The 19,596-nt window shown below is 37.0% G+C and overlaps 4 protein-coding genes across 6 annotated transcripts; 2 read left to right on the top strand and 2 right to left on the bottom strand.

The window, feature by feature from the left end:
* The first annotated feature begins 3,420 nt into the window (after positions 1 to 3,420).
* LOC6572964 (carbonic anhydrase 2) lies at positions 3,421 to 8,562 on the top strand. Its single transcript, XM_001999031.4, has 7 exons — positions 3,421 to 3,629; positions 5,637 to 5,749; positions 6,097 to 6,187; positions 6,251 to 6,519; positions 6,581 to 6,731; positions 7,485 to 7,564; positions 7,628 to 8,562. Exons 1-7 carry the CDS (start codon positions 3,578 to 3,580, stop codon positions 7,802 to 7,804), a joined length of 933 nt encoding a protein of 310 aa, XP_001999067.1. The 5' UTR covers positions 3,421 to 3,577; the 3' UTR covers positions 7,805 to 8,562.
* Positions 7,862 to 9,875, bottom strand: LOC6572963 (circadian clock-controlled protein daywake). The gene is made up of 5 exons (XM_001999030.4): positions 9,415 to 9,875; positions 9,259 to 9,351; positions 9,030 to 9,186; positions 8,346 to 8,479; positions 7,862 to 8,276 (listed from the first exon to the last, which is right to left on the bottom strand). The coding sequence occupies exons 1-5, from the start codon at positions 9,497 to 9,499 to the stop codon at positions 7,924 to 7,926; spliced, it is 822 nt and encodes a 273-aa protein (XP_001999066.1). The 5' UTR covers positions 9,500 to 9,875; the 3' UTR covers positions 7,862 to 7,923.
* Positions 9,876 to 11,664: 1,789 nt separating this feature from the next.
* Positions 11,665 to 17,328, top strand: LOC116804762 (fibrillin-2). Of its 3 annotated transcripts, none has more exons than XM_032733433.2 (4): positions 11,665 to 11,801; positions 11,882 to 12,045; positions 12,106 to 14,558; positions 16,931 to 17,328. In XM_032733433.2, the coding sequence occupies exons 1-4, from the start codon at positions 11,712 to 11,714 to the stop codon at positions 17,050 to 17,052; spliced, it is 2,829 nt and encodes a 942-aa protein (XP_032589324.2). In that variant the 5' UTR covers positions 11,665 to 11,711; the 3' UTR covers positions 17,053 to 17,328. The 3 variants fall into 3 exon arrangements, with proteins under 3 accessions (XP_032589324.2, XP_043863262.1, XP_032589323.2); XM_044007327.1 differs by lacking the exon at positions 16,931 to 17,328 and adding an exon at positions 15,241 to 15,565 and having other exon boundaries at positions 12,106 to 15,182; XM_032733432.2 differs by lacking the exons at positions 11,665 to 11,801; positions 11,882 to 12,045 and having other exon boundaries at positions 12,403 to 14,558; positions 16,931 to 16,991.
* A 438-nt stretch (positions 17,329 to 17,766) lies between these two features.
* On the bottom strand, positions 17,767 to 19,117 carry LOC6572961. Its single transcript, XM_001999028.4, has 4 exons — positions 18,886 to 19,117; positions 18,558 to 18,807; positions 18,237 to 18,370; positions 17,767 to 18,176 (listed from the first exon to the last, which is right to left on the bottom strand). The coding sequence occupies exons 1-4, from the start codon at positions 18,974 to 18,976 to the stop codon at positions 17,836 to 17,838; spliced, it is 816 nt and encodes a 271-aa protein (XP_001999064.1). The 5' UTR covers positions 18,977 to 19,117; the 3' UTR covers positions 17,767 to 17,835.
* Between the last annotated feature and the right edge of the window lie 479 nt (positions 19,118 to 19,596).

A 19,596-nucleotide genomic window follows, 5' to 3' on the forward strand; every position in this document is an offset into this window, starting at 1 on the left:
TGATCTTTTAGGCGGCAGGTCTTGTCGCAGAAAAAGTATGCAATGCAAACTCTAAAATTGTAAATAGTTTAACATACGGTCACGGCGTATTTGTCGTCATTGCCATTGTCCGACCGATAATGAATTGGTGCTGATAAGCCATATAAATAGAATGTACTTATTTTTAAGCCCAGTAAGACAGTATAATGTACGATGCTCGGCAATTTGCTGGCAGGTTTTTGTCTAAAAATAAACCCCTAGCTACTGGCCGCACAAATAGCCTTTGGACATTCCCGGCACGTCGCCGTCGCCTGACGACAGCTTTACGGATTGTATCTGAGAACATGAACGAAGCACATGTAGTAGTCCTCTGTCTATCTGTCTAGTGTGTAAATATGCCATGAATCGATCTCAATATCTAGGTGTTTTTAATTGATAAAAGAATAGTGCGCCTTTCGAGCTGCTTGTCATTCTGCTCAGGCACTCTCATTTGATTATCTGATCAAGATTTCGCGTACCTATGGCTAAGTGTTTTGTATGGGCCGTGCGCTAAATTCATAGCCGTTTTCAGTTTTTTATTTCACTTTTTATAGTTTTTAAATATATGCCAGAGAAAAGACAAATTACTTAAGTATTGTCATGAGTAGCAAATTTCAGCTTTATCGCTTTCTTTAATGTTTGAATAATTGTGCTTAAATGTGATCATCATTTCGGATGTGCAACGCTCTGCATTCCAAATTGCTGCGCCCATAGCTCTGGCAATTTATATAGATCTATACTGTGGGATACGTACATGTTTAGATATATTGTAAAACAAGCATCTAGTCAATGATAAAATCGGATGTGAATCAAATGAAATTATTACAAGATCAGTCATTTTAAGGGCATAGGCGAGCTTCATAATATATATGTTTTTCTGTAAAGGATGTGATCTTGATGGGAATAGCTCTAAGATTGAGTTATACAGTTATTATCAGACTCCCACTTCTCTATGTGGTGTATATAGAATTTAAATTTGTATGGGGAAAGATTCCAATTTCATATATCTGCCGACCCCGAAATGGGTTAGCTAAGAACAAGTAATACGAGAAAGACGATCCAATACATGGTCGGACAGAGAGATCATCGGACAGTCAGATGAGAGGACAGATAGATAAACAGCAAGTATAAATCCCATATAGTATAATAATATAACAATGTATATTTTAGACTATTGATTCTATGAGTTTTCACCGTTTGTTTAGTTATATATGTGTTTATTTATCAAATGGAAATTTCGCCTTGGCACAGTTAACTACTTTTCAGCTGATTTAATTAATTAACAATTGAAATAGGTATAGTAAATCTATTAATATACAACAAGTATTTCCCAGCTCAATTATGATATAACATTACATCGAGGTACGTATACATATATGCCCATATATAATGTACAAAAACTTGTATATCCTGCAATTTCGAGCACGTGCTTATCATATGCTGTCGATTAACACATTCAGGCAACACATTCGACTATCATTAAGATATCGTGCTAAATCGTTTAAATACGACAAACTAACAGTTATCACGCGTTCCCAAAATGTTCTATAAATCTAGACTGGAAATCAAGCGACATATACATTTCACTTCTAATTGATTACGCTCATTTCTATGAATTATGAAACACAATTAAGAAAAAAAAAAAAACAAGCAAAGTTGAATAAAATGTAGCCTACCGAAATATCTCACCTATTATGTGCATGTGAGGATAACTACTAATTGCTCGAAATGATATTTGTTTTTTTTTTTCCCAAGGTCTCGATTGGAGTTTGGAACTGAATTCGATTGAAATTCCAACTGTGTGGCATATTATCGTATAATGTACGAGCTCGTAAGTAGATGTAGGTTCAAAATGCATTCATTTTCGAATTGTCAAGCACGATTTTGTTTCTTTGCAATATCCAAATATGTCACGAGCTTCCGATAGACATTTAAATAAAAAATGTTTATGCCCTGAAAAATCACAATTATTTCAATTGGAATAACATTGCAAAGAGGAAGGCTTGGGACTCACATGAAAACGGAGCTGAATTTAGAAACAAACAATCTGAATGGGAAATATGTTTATTATTTACGTTGAACTGAATACGTGTCAACAATTGGGAGTTCTCTAGTGTAATTTTGTATATATTTCTTGTTTTGTGTAAGACCAATATACCTAATCCTAATAGCTATTATGCGTATAGTCTATCATATTTATGCATAGTCATGCGGAAATGTCTCACACTTAACGTGTGAAAATTCGCTGAATGACTGTGTTTGGGCTCATCTAATTTCATTTGATTATGATACCCACGCGTACAATTAGTAGCAGTTTGTTTTTTTGTTTTTATCAATATTTACCAAGCATTAGATATGTCTCAGCCCTATATAAGAGTTGGAATGCAAAACAAAATATTATCAAATGATTGAAAGCCGTTTCCTTCTTGTGTTTGCCTTCAGCATTAACCGAGCGCGAATTGTGATTAATCATCTTCGTTTTCTTTTGCATTCTAATTAATGTTGAGCATACACAGTGTGGTGCATTTAGTTGAAGTGAATTTCAGGCGCACGTAATGCTACTTCAAATTGGATTTCATTAAGCGAACGGCATTAGAGCAAAGCTACAACAGCTCAATACTTCAATACCCATTGACAAAACGATCGATGGATCGATGGATCGATCGTGTGCTCGGTCGTAGTCTGGTGTTGTTTGTGCGATTTTGATAGTAGCATGTGTGTGTAGGTTTGTGCATACCTTGTAAATGTGTATTGAAGAGTATGTCGATTGTGTAATATTATGTAACAGTTCTATAGGAAATCATATGAAAAATAATTTAAGACAGGTCCAGAGTAATCTAATTGTAATATATTATATAATAATATGTATATGTCTTACATACTACATGGAATATAGCATTGTACACCTAAAACCTACTAACGTATACCTTGTAAGTAGTACCGACCACCTTGTATATACCACCTAGTATACTGTATACTGTATACTCTATATAGTATATTTAATCTTATATTACCTTGTATCTTGTTAGCGGATTGTTGTACCTATTACCTTATGTCGTACAAAGTACAGTAAATTGTACCTTACATATTACCTATTGCCTAGTACCTAGTATTTTGTACTTTGTGCATTGTACCTACCATCTACCATTCCTTATGTAGCATACGCAAATTGTACCTAAAACTCTATACCACTCTATATATATAATATCTAAATTGTATCTAGCACATAAATTTTGTTATAGGGTATCTCTCAGTCAGCAATGCTGAGCAAGACTGCCTTGTATTTTATGGCCGCTGTCGAGAGCGCGGAGCACGCGCTATATGCGGGGATTTGAGCTTTCGAATTTTTCAATTAGTTCGTTGACGCTTGGGGAAGTTGTGAAGGTGCTTGAAACGCTAAACGTCCGCGCAGTTTAGAATCGACCAGCCAAGCGCAAAGGTGTTGCAAGGTGTTCTACCAGTGCTCGGTGATCAGGAGTGCTGCTCAGTGTAGAAGCAAGCCTTGAGATATATTGCTTTGCAATATAAATACAAATAATAATAATAATCAACGCCTGCGATGCACCTGCTAATACTACAAGCAGCTTTTCTTGTGATCTGCTGGTCTCAAGGTAAAAACAATTGCTCGTAAATATTGTGATACCCAAGTGTTACATAACAGCTGACAGGCTGGCAGGCGACGGACGATAGACGACAGGAAACAGCCTGTGGTCATGTGATACCTTTGACCATTGTACCAAAAGTGCAGTCATCGAATAAATCAATGAAAAGCAAAAGTGATAATCATAAATACTGAAGGTGCCCCGGCAAAGCCCAATCAGTATCAATTTCACGCCGAACATACGAAACTGTTTCAGCTCTTATCTTTGATAAGTCAACAATGAGCGTACGACCTGACAGTGTGCCACCAAATGTCAAGGCTACGGTGAATCATTTTCACTGATATCTACCTGACTAGGATAGCTATATTTAGATATTTACCAATTTATGATAGTACAGCTCGAAGTACTACCAAATTCACACTTTACACAAATTCGATTGCCGTAGATTTATGGTATTTACGTGCACTTGAAACTTTTTCAATTGCGAAATACCAATTAATACATTTATTGCTGTCATTGATTTTGATTAAGCACACTTCAGTGATATAAATAGGCTGGTAGCTAGTGAGTACCCTAACTTACATAACAAACTTATCTGTTGCGCGATCTCATCGTGATACTCGACTCCAAGAGAAAACAAAGCAATAATCAAGAGTTAATTCTCAAATAATCAATAAATTAGCTACTCTTAGAACTGAAGCGATCACTTTAGAGATCATCATATGATCGATGTTGATATCGTGTTAAACGATTTGAGTATGCTTTAATTAAGCAAGAGTTTTGTTTATTTACAGCTTATCGTCTATAATTCAGTATATATTTTTATGTATACACTCATTGGAGATATGAGTCGAAATATTTTCGTATTAGGATAGGCCTGGAGTCTATTCTTAGCGTTAATGCCATCATATGTATTTTTATATTTCATTAGTGTTTGTTTTTATTGATATTATAACTGTTATTGCGTCAACGTGCTTTGAACCTATTACTTATTATTGATATTAATTATTTATTAAAATTATGTATATTACTATATTATATTATTATATTACTTATTAACTCTTCGGTATTTTATCTTTATAAGTCTCAATATCTTTTCCAAGCAGTCACATTTGTTTTTTTTTTTTGGCTCTGCTTTGACTAGTCTACCAGGTCAATCCTTCATCATCGTGATGTCAGAGGAATAGATCGGTTACATTTTTTGTTCACTTCTGTTTTACACTTCATCAGATATAATATTTATTGTTACATGACCATTATTATTATTATCTTTTCATAATTCAATTAAGTGCCTTTATAAAAAAGATTCTAGGCGATAATATGGGTTCACATCAGTTCACATCGGTTAGCTCAATATCACGATCGTTTCGTGTTTCGATCTACTTTCCACTTATTATTCTAATTCATTATTTCGATAATGCCAATTAGTATAAATGCAAAAATAAATATTTTTCTATCTGTGTGCTAATTGAGACGTGTAGAAATATATAATTGTCATATGATATGCATGCTAATAGCCAGTTTTGCTATTGGCTTTCTATGTGGGTTAACTTTTCCAGTTATCATAGACGAAATAATGGTTGGGACTTGTATAACATAGGCTCGAATTCAGACCGTGGAGTCAGACAGGTGGTAAAAAATTATTGAAAAATATTTACCTGCTACGCTCATTATCATTACAGAATCAATATCAATATCAATGATTGTGGGCCGATATCTATATATACATATATTATATATATTGTATTTAGCATGGCCTTGTGCTTTCTTTATAAAACTCATTTATTGATTTATCTATTTGCTAGACAGCCAACAGTTAGCATTTGTTTGCGCTCCCATTTATTTGCAATAATTCACAACTGCTCGTATATGTCACTGATAAGCGCTGTGTGCGGCGCACGTGATATGGTTTTGATGTTCCCCAACTAAATATTAGGGGTTAGCACTAGGCACACACTGCGACTCACCGTCTACCACATATTTATCAAAACATATTTTATCATTCTTCTTTTGCAGTGGCCAATGGTCATGTGTTCGGCTACTCGGAGCCCAATCAGAGGCGTTGGGCGCGTCATCACGGACACTGTGCGGGCAAGACACAGTCACCCATAGCCATCACCTCCAGCCATGTAAGTGTACTGTGAGAAAATTCGAATTAATTTGTAAGCAAAAAGCAAATTCAATTAAATAATTACCAAAGCTAAAATTAATATATACATACATATATTACGAGCACTCAAAAAATTTAGTAAAAATAAAATCAATTTTTTGAAAAACATATATTAATTCAATATATAAAAGTTTTTATAATAGTTTGTATTATACAAATATAAAAATATTAAACCAATTTTATTATTTAACTCTTTTTCTTGTTCATTTGTATGCATTTCATAAACCCTATTTCTTTAAGTGTATTAGTGTATTACACAGTCAAATTATTAACCGTTACCCATTTGAATTACTCATATTATTGCAGACAATACCCTTACACATGCCGGCAGTGGATATGATTGGCTATCACAATCTGCTGCCATATCCGCTGAAAATGATTAACAATGGCCACACGGGTAAGCGGGCGAGGGGGTGTCCACATAATTCCACTGATTAATTATCGCGTTTTCGTTCACCAGTCACCATTGGCATACCCAAGCTAAACAGCAGCGAGGAGCTGTACGAGTTCCTGCCGTATATACGGGGCGCTAAGCTGCCCGGCGAGTTCGAAGTGGAGGGTCTGCACTTCCACTGGGGCGACAAGAACAATCGTGGCTCCGAGCACGTCATCAACGACATTCGCTACACCATGGAAATGCATATTGTGCATCGCAACAAGAAATATGCGACGCTGGGCGAGGCACTAAACCATCCCGATGGTGCGGCGGTGCTGGGCTTCTTTTTCAATGTGAGTGCCGGCAGCAGCATTAGGCAAATGTGTTCCAAGCTAATTTCGATTCCCTCTACAGCTGGATGAGGATGAGGGCCTGGGACTGGTGACCATCAATCGTCATCTGCACCTGATCGCCGAAGCCAACCAGGAGGCGGCACTAAATGTCACATTTTCGCTATCCTCGCTGATTGCCAATGTGGATGTGGACAAGTTCTACACATACAAGGGTAAGCGGGGCGTATGATTGATTTTTCAAATGCTCGCCCAGATATGTGAGAAGAGAGCATATTGATTTGTGTGATAAAGAGCTGGAAAATGTTTCCTATATATCAATAAGATCAACAAGGGGTTATAGTATTATTTTGATTAGAAGCTAGTACATTTATAAAACTACGGTGGCCATATTTAGCACATAGCCATGTGAATGATGTCTAGCATTAGATCAAATATATTTTATTTTAGACATGTCGAGTGTTTAGGCAATGACAGATTCTCAATATCTTCAACATTTTCAAAGGTAGGGTGAGCATATTTAGCATACGTATGTATGTTGATGATTGATGACGTCAAGTGCTAAATCAATTAATAACAATAGATAACGTAGGGTGACCATAATTGGCATATACTTAGGTTGATAACATCTCTTAGATGAATTATTAGTTTGCTTTCTGATATAAGAGCGAATATGAGGCAGTCGATTACACCCGACTGTCTGAGAGTTAGGGCTGTATATTGATGTACTCTATTATGTTGAAATACAAATATATATTGTATGCATTTATATTTTGTATTACTTCCCCTACAGTGATTGTGCGAGTTTCAGACAGTCAGTTACACCCTACAGCACAGAATTTTTAAGTGTTTTGCATGGGTGCAGCATTGCAGCTGTCACCGTGTCATATGCCATGTACATTGGCATGACTTTTGATTGTATGAATTTATGAGGGAATGGCTTTTAACACTTAATATTCCGTTTGCAGGCTCGCTGACGACGCCGCCCTGCTCGGAGGCCGTCACCTGGATACTGTTTCCCGATCCCATACCCATATCGCCCAAGCAGGTGAGTAACCAATGCATCAGAGCGCAGTGCGTATAAGTAATGTGATTTGTTATTGCTTTGCAGATCTCTCGTTTCCGCCAGCTGTCGGACACGCAGGATGGCGCCTTGGTGGACAACTTCCGAACGCTGCAGCCCGTCGGCAATCGCCGGATCTTTGCGCGCACCGGACACGTGCGCCACACATCGATTGCGGCTCTGAAGCACGAGGGCGACTATCTCAAGTACGATTGGTTCTATTGAGTGGCCAAGCTGTGTGGATGCTCAGTGTGCCATGCTACGTTAGACTAGTCTAAGCAATTAGTTCTTTTTGCATTTATTATTTAATTGTAAGCTAAAATCCTCTCAATAAGTAAATAATGTTATGCTGTCAGACGTGATTTGCGACCGTAGAGCTGCAGCGAATTGGGTATATCCTCTACGAAGAAATTGGCTGGCATCAGACTAAACATCTTCTTCAGCAGATCGAACAATGTGCTCTGCAGAGTTTCCGAGATCAGTGGACGGAACGTCTCGAAGAAACTTCTCCAGTTCTCATTGAAGAACTCATTCGTGCTCTGCTCCACCTCCTTGCTGTGCCCATTGAACAAATTGCCCAAATACGTGCGCACATGGCCCACCTTCAGCTTGACGCTCACGTCAGTCACATTGTAGAAGGTGTAGCCGCCCTTCTCGTATAGTCGCGTCTTGGCATTGAGCAGAATGTCTAGATCATCTGTCAGGGAATTAGATATATGTATGTATATTTCTGATTCGCTGTATATATGTATTTATGTGTAATCACCAATCTCTATAAATATGTTGCCGTTTCCATGCAACGGTATTATTAAGACACTTCCGATCATCTGGTATTTACCGTCTAAGCGCAAACGCGGTATATAGATTTTAGCCAGCCAACTAAAGTCCTTTTTGCTGACCCTGATATAAAGAGTTGATATAGTTTAAATTTGAAATTTTAGAAAGACGGATGTAAAAATATATTGTATATACGGTATGCCATAGTCAAATTGTAGTTTGAATTATCATTTTTTTCTATTATTTATATCCTTTCTGTTCTGTTCTTCTATTTCCATCTCATTCCCACTATTTTCTTTTCTTCGCTTTTATTTCTTTCTCTTTATTTTTGCTTCCACTTTTCTCTTTCATTTTTGTTTTCCCTATTGTATTCTTAGTATTCTTCAATATCTATTTCTTTTTCTACCTTCTATTTTCTAATCTCGCTTTCTTTTTCTGTTGGTTTCCTTTTCTTTTCTCATCTTCTTTTTCCATTACATTTCTCTTTTGTTGTTCTCATTCCATCAATCAATATACATATATAACAGTTGTAATAATAACACACCCTGTTTATAAGCTAGATATACACGTGCAATGAACGTCTCCAGTGATCTAGATGTTCAATATCAATATTAATAGGTATGCTACATAGAACTGAGTGCAGTGTGTACTGAGAATGTTATGAGTTACTCACTTGCTTTCCTTGACTATTGTTTTGCCAAAGCCACGTATTACCAGATCGCTAAGATTGGCCGATATAGACGAAACATCGCTATTCGTTTGTGTGAATGTCAGCTGATCCTGTTTCATGGGATCGATGGGTCCGAAAGACTCCTCAATTTCGGGTATGCCTTTGTGTAAGAAAGGGAAGTGATAGCATTTAATTACGTGTGAACCTTTTGGTATTCAACTTTGCTGCTCACCTTTGATGACCTCGTTTAGGAATGCTTGTATGGATCGCGTTGAGCAGTTCGTAAAATCGGGCTCTTTGATGCGACAGGATTCAATATATGATGCTGTGCGTAAGCATATTAAATTGAGTTTCACTCCTTGATTAACTATATAAAAACATCGCTTACGTTTTTCCGTATAATATTCCATGCCTTTCACATAGACGACAGTCACAAAAAAACAAACCAAGCCAAGCTCTAACGCATCGAACATCGTATAAAACTTATATATGGATTAGTTTTTATAATATTCTTATGTTTATATTTTCCGTTCACCAAGCAAACGCGTTACTCGCGTTCAAATGAGAGATATTTCAGTGAGATTCTGAATCTTATATATCCCATATATGTAGAATATGTAGATACCTGCTCTGAGCGCCACATGCAGTTGCAGTTGCAGCAACTAGTTTAATTAAGTTAATATAATTCTGGAAAATACGTGAACAAGCTGAGCAATTTTATCTGTGTGTTTTGTACAACTAGGTTTTCAATGCAATACGAGGGCCTCTATGCACTTTATCTAAAATTTTGCAAAATTTATTTATAAAGTTAGAAAATAATAAAAGAACAAGAGTTCTTAAAAGCATGGAAAATATTTATGAAACACAAGAAAAATATTTTTAAAAATGTATTTTTATTTTTTATAATACACATATATATGTATGTTTTTTTTTTTTTTTTTTTTTTTTTTTGTAAAATATAGAATGCATTTATATTAAATTAAATAAATTTAAAAAAATATCGTTCTTCTAATTTACATACAAAATAAAATTTGTACTTTTTGTTTGTTTTTGCAATAACTTGAAGTAAATAAGCAATGAAAAGTAATATATATTTGAAGTGAATCATGGCTTGCTTAAAAGTTGATAAAACACTATTGTAGTTAAAATTTCCATGGCAGCTTACGTACTTCCTCTATAAGTTGTTTAATAAATTAAATGTGAATGACGATTTAAGGAAATCCCATTAAATACTATATAATAGCAAATAAAAAGTTGATTTGTTTATACATAGTTGCTTGTTGTATTTGCAATAAATCGATCTTGGCGATGTAATAACAATTATAACTAGTTATTATATATGCCGTGAGCAGATTTGAAATGCTCGGAATGTGGCATACTTCTAAGCAAAACAAAATATTCTTTCTGTTTAAGTTGTAGCTCAAGATTATGTTTCTATCAGTAAGGTATGACTTACTTTCATATTTTACTAACAAACTAATTAAAAAATTTTTATAAATTTTTTAGAAATTTAACGCAAAAGAGAACTCTTTTATATACATATACAGGAAAAAAAAAAAATAAAATAAAATAAAAGTCTCCATAATTGAACATGCGAATCGAAATTTTGTTTTATCTTTCAAGAAAGTTTCTTTTTAAATTTGTTATGATTGTGCTTTAATTCAGATGTATGTAATAATACAATTTCAAACGTCCTCCCTCATATGATATTAATATATATTATTATATAATTATATTATCTACATATATATTTATATGTATATATACATCTTCCGTTTGTGTTATATTTGTAATAACAAAAAAAAAAAAAACTTCTATATGCAATCATTCCAATGCGAGTTTGTATGTATATATAAATATACATATACATATATTTATGCATGACCAAGTTAAACTTGCAATTCTAAGAATGCTCAGAGCGAAAAAATCATACAAACACCAAGTTTGTATGCCAAATTTTTTACAATGAAATATTTTAAAGAGTTTATATTTTTAAAAATTGAAATGATGCATATAATTAAGAATTTCCTTTTTTCCAAACACAATGTTTGTATGCCTCATCTTTTACAATTAAATATTATATTTTATTTCAAAAATATATAATCCCTATATTTTGGAATGGAAATGATGCATAAAATTTAAAATTTCCTTTATACGAATTCTGTGCTATTTTAAAATTTAAATAATATTTGTTTAACATAAAATTTATTTAAATTATATCTTATTTAAAAATTTCACATACTCAACAATTGTGGCAAGGGTATTAAATGTTGCGTCTGCTATTAATATTAAATTTAAGATATGAGCAGCCAAAGTTCAGGCAGAGGCCGCATGGTAAGTTTGCGATAAGCCCTTCATTCTCGCTCTCAGAAACAACACTGGAAAAAATAATAAAGTGAACCAAACAGGCTTAAGCAAAAAAAAATTATATACATATATGATATAGAATATTTTAGCTTTAGTCATAATTTGAGACTATTTTTAGGCTCGACTATAAGTTACACATTCTTCTTGCAGTGTAAATGTATGTTCTTGTTCTACATAGTTCTGCGTTCTCATTGAAAACGAAATGATAGCACAGAACTTAGCTTGCGATTCGCTCAAGAGTTTACACTGCAAGAAGAATGTGTAACTTATAGTCGAGTCCACTCCCAGTTCTAAGTCGATCGGCGTAGTTACTGCACGATGTTGGTCCGACATATATTCATATATCTTCTATTGTCCAGTTACGCTTTGGCACAGATTTGCACAGTAAATAAATATGTTGGGAACAAAGTAAGTGATTCATGTATGCTACAGATGCATTCATATATGTGAACAACTTTTTTATGTATTATATATATTTCAACATATAGCTAAAAAAAGTTCAAGTATGCTGTAATGGCTATTACCGTACTCGCAGTGCGAAACTGGAATGTTCTCCCATATGTAAAAATTGTAGGAAAGGCAAGTGTATAAAGCCAAATGTATGCCAATGCTTTGCGGGCTACGACAATTTCAACCATTTGCCAAATGCTTAGTGAGTAACTTTTGTATAAAATGTTGTCTGACCAATTTCTATAACTCTACACATATCCAGTTGCGTTCCGAAATGCAAGGGCGACTGTAAAAACGGATATTGTGGATCGCCAGGAAAATGCAAGTGTGCCCAGCGTTACAAACTCGATGAAGCCACTGGGCATTGTTTACCGATCTGCGAAAAAGGCTGCCCAAATGGAACTTGCAAATTACCCGGAATTTGTATATGCAATGAGAATTATACATTAAATATAAAATCAAAGATATGCCAACCGATTTGCAAGGCCGGCTACAATCTGAATGTAACCCAAAATATTTGCGAACCTATCTGCGAAGACGGCTGCCTAAACGGCAGCTGCTCGGTCCCAAATGACTGCGAGTGTCTATCTGGATATATAAAAATTAGTAATTCTTTGTGTCTGCCGGATTGCCCACGTGGTTGTCAGAATGGTTTCTGTAGTGCTCCAGGAAAATGCACCTGTAACGAAGGATATTCTCCAGTCACTGAGAATAGATGTGCTCCAGAATGTAAAGATGGATGCGAGAACGGTGTCTGTAGTGCTCCAGGAAAATGCACCTGTAACGAAGGATATTCTCCAGTCACTGAGAATAGATGTGCTCCAGAATGTAAAGATGGATGCGAGAACGGTGTCTGTAGTGCTCCAGGAAAATGCACCTGTATCGAAGGATATTCTCCAGTCACTGAGAATAGATGTGCTCCAGAATGTAAAGATGGATGCGAGAACGGTGTCTGTAGTGCTCCAGGAAAATGCACCTGTATCGAAGGATATTCTCCAGTCACTGAGAATAGATGTGCTCCAGAATGTAAAGATGGATGCGAGAACGGTGTCTGTAGTGCTCCAGGAAAATGCACCTGTATCGAAGGATATTCTCCAGTCACTGAGAATAGATGTGCTCCAGAATGTAAAGATGGATGCGAGAACGGTGTCTGTAGTGCTCCAGGAAAATGCACCTGTAACGATGGATATTTTCCAGTCTCTGAGAATAGATGTGCTCCAGAATGTAAAGATGGATGCGAGAACGGTGTCTGTAGTGCTCCAGGAAAATGCACCTGTAACGAAGGATATTCTCCAGTCACTGAGAATAGATGTGCTCCAGAATGTAAAGATGGATGCGAGAACGGTGTCTGTAGTGCTCCAGGAAAATGCACCTGTAACGAAGGATATTTTCCAGTCTCTGAGAATAGATGTACTCCAGAATGTAAAGATGGATGCGAGAACGGTGTCTGTAGTGCTCCAGGAAAATGCACCTGTAACGAAGGATATTTTCCAGTCTCTGAGAATAGATGTGCTCCAGAATGTAAAGATGGATGCGAGAACGGTGTCTGTAGTGCTCCAGGAAAATGCACCTGTAACGAAGGATATTTTCCAGTCTCTGAGAATAGATGTGCTCCAGAATGTAAAGATGGATGCGAGAACGGTGTCTGTAGTGCTCCAGGAAAATGCACCTGTAACGAAGGATATTTTCCAGTCTCTGAGATTAGATGTGCTCCAGAATGTAAAGATGGATGCGAGAACGGTTTCTGTAGTGCTCCAGGAAAATGCACCTGTAACGAAGGATATTTTCCTGTCTCTGAGAATAGATGTGCTCCCGAATGTAAAGATGGATGCGAAAACGGTGTCTGTAGTGCTCCAGGAAAATGCACCTGTAACGAAGGATATTTTCCAGTCTCTGAGAATAGATGTGCTCCAGAATGTAAAGATGGATGCGAGAACGGTGTCTGTAGTGCTCCAGGAAAATGCACCTGTAACGAAGGATATTTTCCAGTCTCTGAGAATAGATGTGCTCCAGAATGTAAAGATGGATGCGAGAACGGTGTCTGTAGTGCTCCAGGAAAATGCACCTGTAACGAAGGATATTTTCCAGTCTCTGAGATTAGATGTGCTCCAGAATGTAAAGATGGATGCGAGAACGGTTTCTGTAGTGCTCCAGGAAAATGCACCTGTAACGAAGGATATTTTCCTGTCTCTGAGAATAGATGTGCTCCCGAATGTAAAGATGGATGCGAAAACGGATTCTGTAGTGCTCCAGGGAAATGCACCTGTAACGAAGGATATTCTCCAGTCACTGAGAATAGATGTGCTCCAGAATGTAAAGCTGGATGCGATAACGGTTTCTGTAGTGCTCCAGGGAAATGCACTTGTAACGAAGGATATTTTCCTGTCTCTGAGAATAGATGTGCTCCAGAATGTAAAGATGGATGCGAGAAAGGTGTCTGTAGTGCTCCAGGAAAATGCACTTGTAACGAAGGATATTCTCCAGTCACTGCGAATAGATGTGCTCCAGAATGTAAAGATGGATGCGAGAACGGTTTCTGTAGTGCTCCAGGAAAATGCACCTGTAACGAAGGATATTCTCCAGTCACTGAGAATAGATGTGCTCCCGAATGTAAAGATGGATGCGAGAACGGATTCTGTAGTGCTCCAGGGAAATGTACCTGTAACGAAGGATATTTGCCTTTGACTGAAAGCAGATGTGCTCCAGAATGTAAAGATGGATGCGAGAACGGTTTCTGTAGTGCACCAGGGCAATGCAGCTGTAATGAAGGATTTTCTCCAGTGACTGAAAACAGCTGTACCCCAGTTTGTGAAACCGGGTGCTCCACTGGTTTCTGTGCATCGCCTAACAACTGTAGTTGCTTTGAGGGTTTCGCCTTCAATGGAACTGCATGTGTTGCCCTATCGGATGACGCAAAGAGATCAAGTACCGCAGCGACAGAGATAACAGAAATTTCGGACATGGGACTGATGACGTGTGAGGAACGTTGCTGGAATGGAACTTGTGTGGAGGGACAGTGCTCCTGTGAGGAGCACTACTATTTGACCGTAGATAGTAAGAATACTCTCAGATTGCTTTGTCTGCCTGAGTGTAAGCAGAAGTGCGTCCATGGTTACTGTGCATATCCAGATGTATGTGTATGCTATGATGGCCAGGTTGCGGAAGAAGGAGTGGAGTGCCCAAGTCCTAATGACATAGAAACTTTGGGTCAAACTGGAAACTTGGCCCATTTGAAGTGGTTCATTGTATTGGTTGCTGGTACGATTATGGTATTGACAATGACAATAGTCGTGGTCATTTATAAATTAAGGAAGCATCATTACAGAGTAGACGTAAAAGGTGAGTCCAATCTATCCCTCCAATCTATCTAGATCTAATCAGTTTATTTTCGTTGCAGAACAACGTTATGGAGTGCACTTCTCAGCAAAACAAGCGGATATAATACGATCGTAGAGCCATTTTGATATGTCTGGCAAATTGTGCAAAGTGGAATGAAATCTCATGTACTTCGAGTGCTACTTCTAGATAAATTAAGAACGGATTATATTTAATATATGCAGGTTACTTAATGCCAGAAATCTAGAATGCTTCAATGCATATGGCTCTTGAAAAAATAAACATTCAAATTAACTATAAGATTATTAACAAATATCTTTATATATATATAATATGTAATACATGGTGGTTCATTTGGTGTTTTATAAAAACTTCTTCAACTTTCATTTTGATTTTATTTTTTTTTTATATTATTTTTCCTGTTCCATAATCTGAAGAGACCTATGAAAGTATGACTGATGAGCTACTGACGGCATCGAAAGAGAACAAGATTACTAAAAATATGTATCTATCGGGAATCACTTAAAAAAAAAAATTGAGATTGAAATAACGAAGAGAACACTCGAAAAACTAAAATTAAAGTCTCAGTACTTTTTAAATAGACCTCGTTTGGTAAACGCATATCGGTCAAAGGTAGGGTATTTGCTAGTCGGAGACTATTGACTGTTCATAGTAGTTATAGATATTTAGAGATTTGATCGCTAGCTTATTAAATATATGAGTGTACTATAAGCAGCAGTTGATCTAAACATAAAATGTGAAATAGATTTTTTGTTCAACTGATTGTATATATGATCTCAGGAAATTACCCGAGAATTACCCGGTCTGTTAGTCAGTTTACGCATATTGTAGTCGTCGATAAGGCTACACTGGAAGAAAATATAAATAGACTTATATATGTGTATAGAGAATAACGTTTCATATAAGCTCAGAGTAGTTCCTTACAAATTAACTTATGTTGAGCAATATGCAGCCCTATTTATGACTATCTAGAACTTCCCACCAGTGCACTGTAGTGAAAGCTCGGATGACTAAGTGACTTATACATATAAGCACTGAGTTAATTAAATCTGCGATACTCACACTATGCAATTTTTTTTCTCTTCAGTCTTACAGTTTAGTTGATCGAAGTAAATACAGTAAGATGCTAGTCCAGAATATATTCATATATTTTCTTTTACCCAGTTGCCGTTTGGCACAGATTTATACAAAGTATGCGTATAATAAAAAGGGCAAAGTAAGTTTTAAAGTTGTGCTACGACTATGAACGAGTATGTAATCAATTAATCAAACATAGAAAACAAGAATCTCTGATTGCTGCAGGGGCTACAAGAGCATTCCAAAGACCAAAACGCATTTTGAATGTAAGCCTATTTGTGCGAATTGTGAGAACGGCAAGTGCATTAAGCCTCATGTTTGTTAGTGCTTTAAGGGCTATGTTAATGATCAGCATATTCCATCGAATCCGTGAGTCAATAGCAGATGAACACATAATGCATATACATATTTAAATTATCGTCTTCTGGCTGTAACAGATGTGTGCCTGTCTGTAAGGACGGCTGCGTAAACGGCAGATGCTCGGCCTCAAATGACTGCGAGTGTCAACCAGGATATGTCAAAGTGAGTAGCTCCATGTGTCTGCCGGATTGCCCGAATGGCTGTAAGAACGGATTCTGTAGTGCTCCAGGAAAATATAGCTGTAACGAAGGATATTTTCCTGTCTGAGAACACGTGTGCTCAAGAATGTAAAGATGGATGCGAGAACGGTTTCTGTAGTGCACCAGGGCAATGCAGCTGTAATGAAGGATTTTCTCCAGTGACTGAAAACAGCTGTACCCCAGTTTGTGAACCCGGGTGCTCCACTGGTTTCTGAGCATCGCCTAACAACTGTAGTTGCTTTGAGGGTTTCGCCTTCAATGGAACTGCATGTGTTGTCCTATCGGATGACGCAAAGAGATCAAGTACCGCAGCGACAGAGATAACAGAAATTTCGGACATGGGACTGATGACGTGTGAGGAACGTTGCTGGAATGGAACTTGTGTGGAGGGACAGTGCTCCTGTGAGGAGCACTACTATTTGACCGTAGATAGTAAGAACACTCTCAGATTGCTTTGTCTGCATGAGTGTAAGCAGAAGTGCGTCCATAGTTACTGTGCATATCCAGATGTATGTGTATGCTATGATGGCCAGGTCGCGAAAGAAGGAGTGGAATGTCCAAGCCCTTATGGCACAGATAATTTAAGTCAAGCAGCAGGCTTTCTATATTCCATGTGGATTATTATATTAGTTTCTGTTATTATGGTATTGGCATTGACCATATATGTGAAAATTGTGGAAATAATAGAAATGGTTAACCCTCAATCTAACAGTAGTATATATACGCCATAATATTGACTTTTCTGTAAATCGAGGTGATTCCAACACAAGCTTAGAGCTACATTGATACGTCTTTCAGCCTTCAAGTATTGCAAATAATTTATGTAATAATATCCAGTTTATAATGCTTAAATGCAGTTTGCAATTCATGTAAATGAAATGCAACAAACATTTTACTATACGAGGGGAGAAATAGAAATTTGTGTTGAGTGTAATATGGAATGGGCTGATCAGAGTTTATTTTTATTATTTTCATGAGTATTATAATTATCGTTTATGTTATTGGTTTTTGCCATAGAGCTGCTGGGGCGTTGGAATATCCTCAATAATGAAATTAGCCGGTATCAGATGGAATACCTTGGACATGATCTCATAGAATATGTTCGCCACAGTTTCCAGTATAAGGGGCTTCAGCGCCTCGTAGAAGTCGCGCCAGTTATCATTGAAGAACTGATTCGTGCTACGCGCCACTTCCGGGCTGCGTCCATTGAATAGATTATCCAATTCGGTATGCACCCGGGACATATTCAGCTTAACGCGCACCGCGGTCACATTGTTAAAGGTGAAGCCGCCCTTCTCATACAGTCGCGTTGTGGTCAGCAGCAGTATATCCAGATCCTCTAAGGATGTTGACATTGACTATGATTAATTCTGATAGATTTTGAATGACTCACACTTACCGATCTCTATGTATAAGTGACCTGAGCCACTCAACGGTATTAGGAGTATGCGACCGGCCATTTGATATGTCGCATCCAGACGCATTTTGGGCAGATAGACTTTGGTTTGCCAGCCAAAGTCCTTTTTGCTAACGCTATGAGCACAAATAAAGTCAATATCAAGTATATATATATAAATATACATATATACATAAAGTGTTGTTCAATGCATTCCAACTCATTGTTTGTGCTTAGTCATAGACTTTATTTTTATTATATTTAAGTGCAGTCAACCTGAAGATATAAATATATGTTGATAATATTCAATCGTTAACTACTCACCGGCTTTCCATGATTATGGTCTTGGTGAAACCTTTCACCATCACATCGGTCAGATTGGCACTGATTGTGGCCACCTCATTGTTGTCCTGCTTAAAGTAGATATTCCTCACATGCATGGGATCGAAGGGTCCGATGGCCTCTACAACTTCCGGTATGCCAATGACCACTTGATCCAACAGCTTCTGTATGCTGTGCGTGGAACAGTTGGTGAAGCCCGGCTCATAGATGCGGCACGAGGGCAACCACGATGCTAATGATGGACGTACGTTATATAAGAGTGTCAACTGCATCGAGGTAGATTCGAAGGCCTATCCATTGGCCAACTTACGCTTCTGCGTGTAGTACTCCACGGCGACGACCCCGTTCAGTATACAAACTGCAGCAAGCAGGCCGCAGCTAAGGCTAAACGAACTTTTCATCGTGACGTCCGGCGAGTATCTAAATGCGAATCCAACTGACAGTGCGACTCGATTACATCAAACTGTTCCACACCATATATGAGATGCGAACGGAATGGAGGCAGTACGTTCTCGTCGCTGAGCTTTGAGCTCACAATTAAACCAGAAATTCTTAATGTCAGGCAGTTTTAAATCGAAGTGTCTAGGCGATCAATGCGAGTTTGTATATATGTATATGATTAACTAACTAGCTCTGTATTTATAAATAATTTTACATCTAATCGAAAAATTACACTATAATTATATTTGTTGAGATAAAAAAGTTTAATTCAATTTATTATGCAAATTATATCAATAGCTATTTTGCAGATGTGCATCTATTGAAATATATAAATTGATGCGTTATTTATTTTGAAGAGCTTGTGTATATATATATTATTAAGCTTTTATTATTATTATTTGTTGATCTGTAGTATTTATTAGGTGTTGTACCACTTTGCAATTTTTTACTAGCTTAAGTTATTTTTACATCTCTTTCTTCCTCTCTTACTCTACTTCACTCAGGCCGTCTATTTCTTTCCCCTTCTGCCCGTTTCTTTACCTTACTCTACATGTATTAGTTTTAAGGATTAGCCATAAAG

The sequence above is a fragment of the Drosophila mojavensis genome, unplaced genomic scaffold (assembly GCF_018153725.1).
Source record: "Drosophila mojavensis isolate 15081-1352.22 unplaced genomic scaffold, ASM1815372v1 contig_16, whole genome shotgun sequence".
NCBI lineage: Eukaryota > Metazoa > Arthropoda > Insecta > Diptera > Drosophilidae > Drosophila > Drosophila mojavensis.

Excerpts from the sequence above, each read along its gene's own strand:
- LOC6572964 (XM_001999031.4), top strand. The coding sequence starts at position 3,578 with ATGCACCTGCTAATACTACAAGCAGCTTTTCTTGTGATCTGCTGGTCT. Across the intron at positions 6,188-6,250 it reads GATTAACAATGGCCACACGG|TCACCATTGGCATACCCAAG; the intron begins GTAAGCGGGCGA and ends TTCGTTCACCAG. Across the intron at positions 7,565-7,627 it reads TACCCATATCGCCCAAGCAG|ATCTCTCGTTTCCGCCAGCT; the intron begins GTGAGTAACCAA and ends ATTGCTTTGCAG.
- LOC6572963 (XM_001999030.4), bottom strand. The coding sequence starts at position 9,499 with ATGTTCGATGCGTTAGAGCTTGGCTTGGTTTGTTTTTTTGTGACTGTC. Across the intron at positions 9,352-9,414 it reads GGAATATTATACGGAAAAAC|CATCATATATTGAATCCTGT; the intron begins GTAAGCGATGTT and ends GCTTACGCACAG. Across the intron at positions 8,277-8,345 it reads CAACATATTTATAGAGATTG|ATGATCTAGACATTCTGCTC; the intron begins GTGATTACACAT and ends ATTCCCTGACAG.
- LOC116804762 (XM_044007327.1), top strand. The coding sequence starts at position 11,712 with ATGTTGGTCCGACATATATTCATATATCTTCTATTGTCCAGTTACGCT. Across the intron at positions 11,802-11,881 it reads ATAAATATGTTGGGAACAAA|CTAAAAAAAGTTCAAGTATG; the intron begins GTAAGTGATTCA and ends TTCAACATATAG. Across the intron at positions 15,183-15,240 it reads TTACAGAGTAGACGTAAAAG|AACAACGTTATGGAGTGCAC; the intron begins GTGAGTCCAATC and ends TTTTCGTTGCAG.
- LOC6572961 (XM_001999028.4), bottom strand. The coding sequence starts at position 18,976 with ATGAAAAGTTCGTTTAGCCTTAGCTGCGGCCTGCTTGCTGCAGTTTGT. Across the intron at positions 18,808-18,885 it reads GGAGTACTACACGCAGAAGC|CATCGTGGTTGCCCTCGTGC; the intron begins GTAAGTTGGCCA and ends GTCCATCATTAG. Across the intron at positions 18,371-18,557 it reads ACCATAATCATGGAAAGCCG|CGTTAGCAAAAAGGACTTTG; the intron begins GTGAGTAGTTAA and ends TTGTGCTCATAG.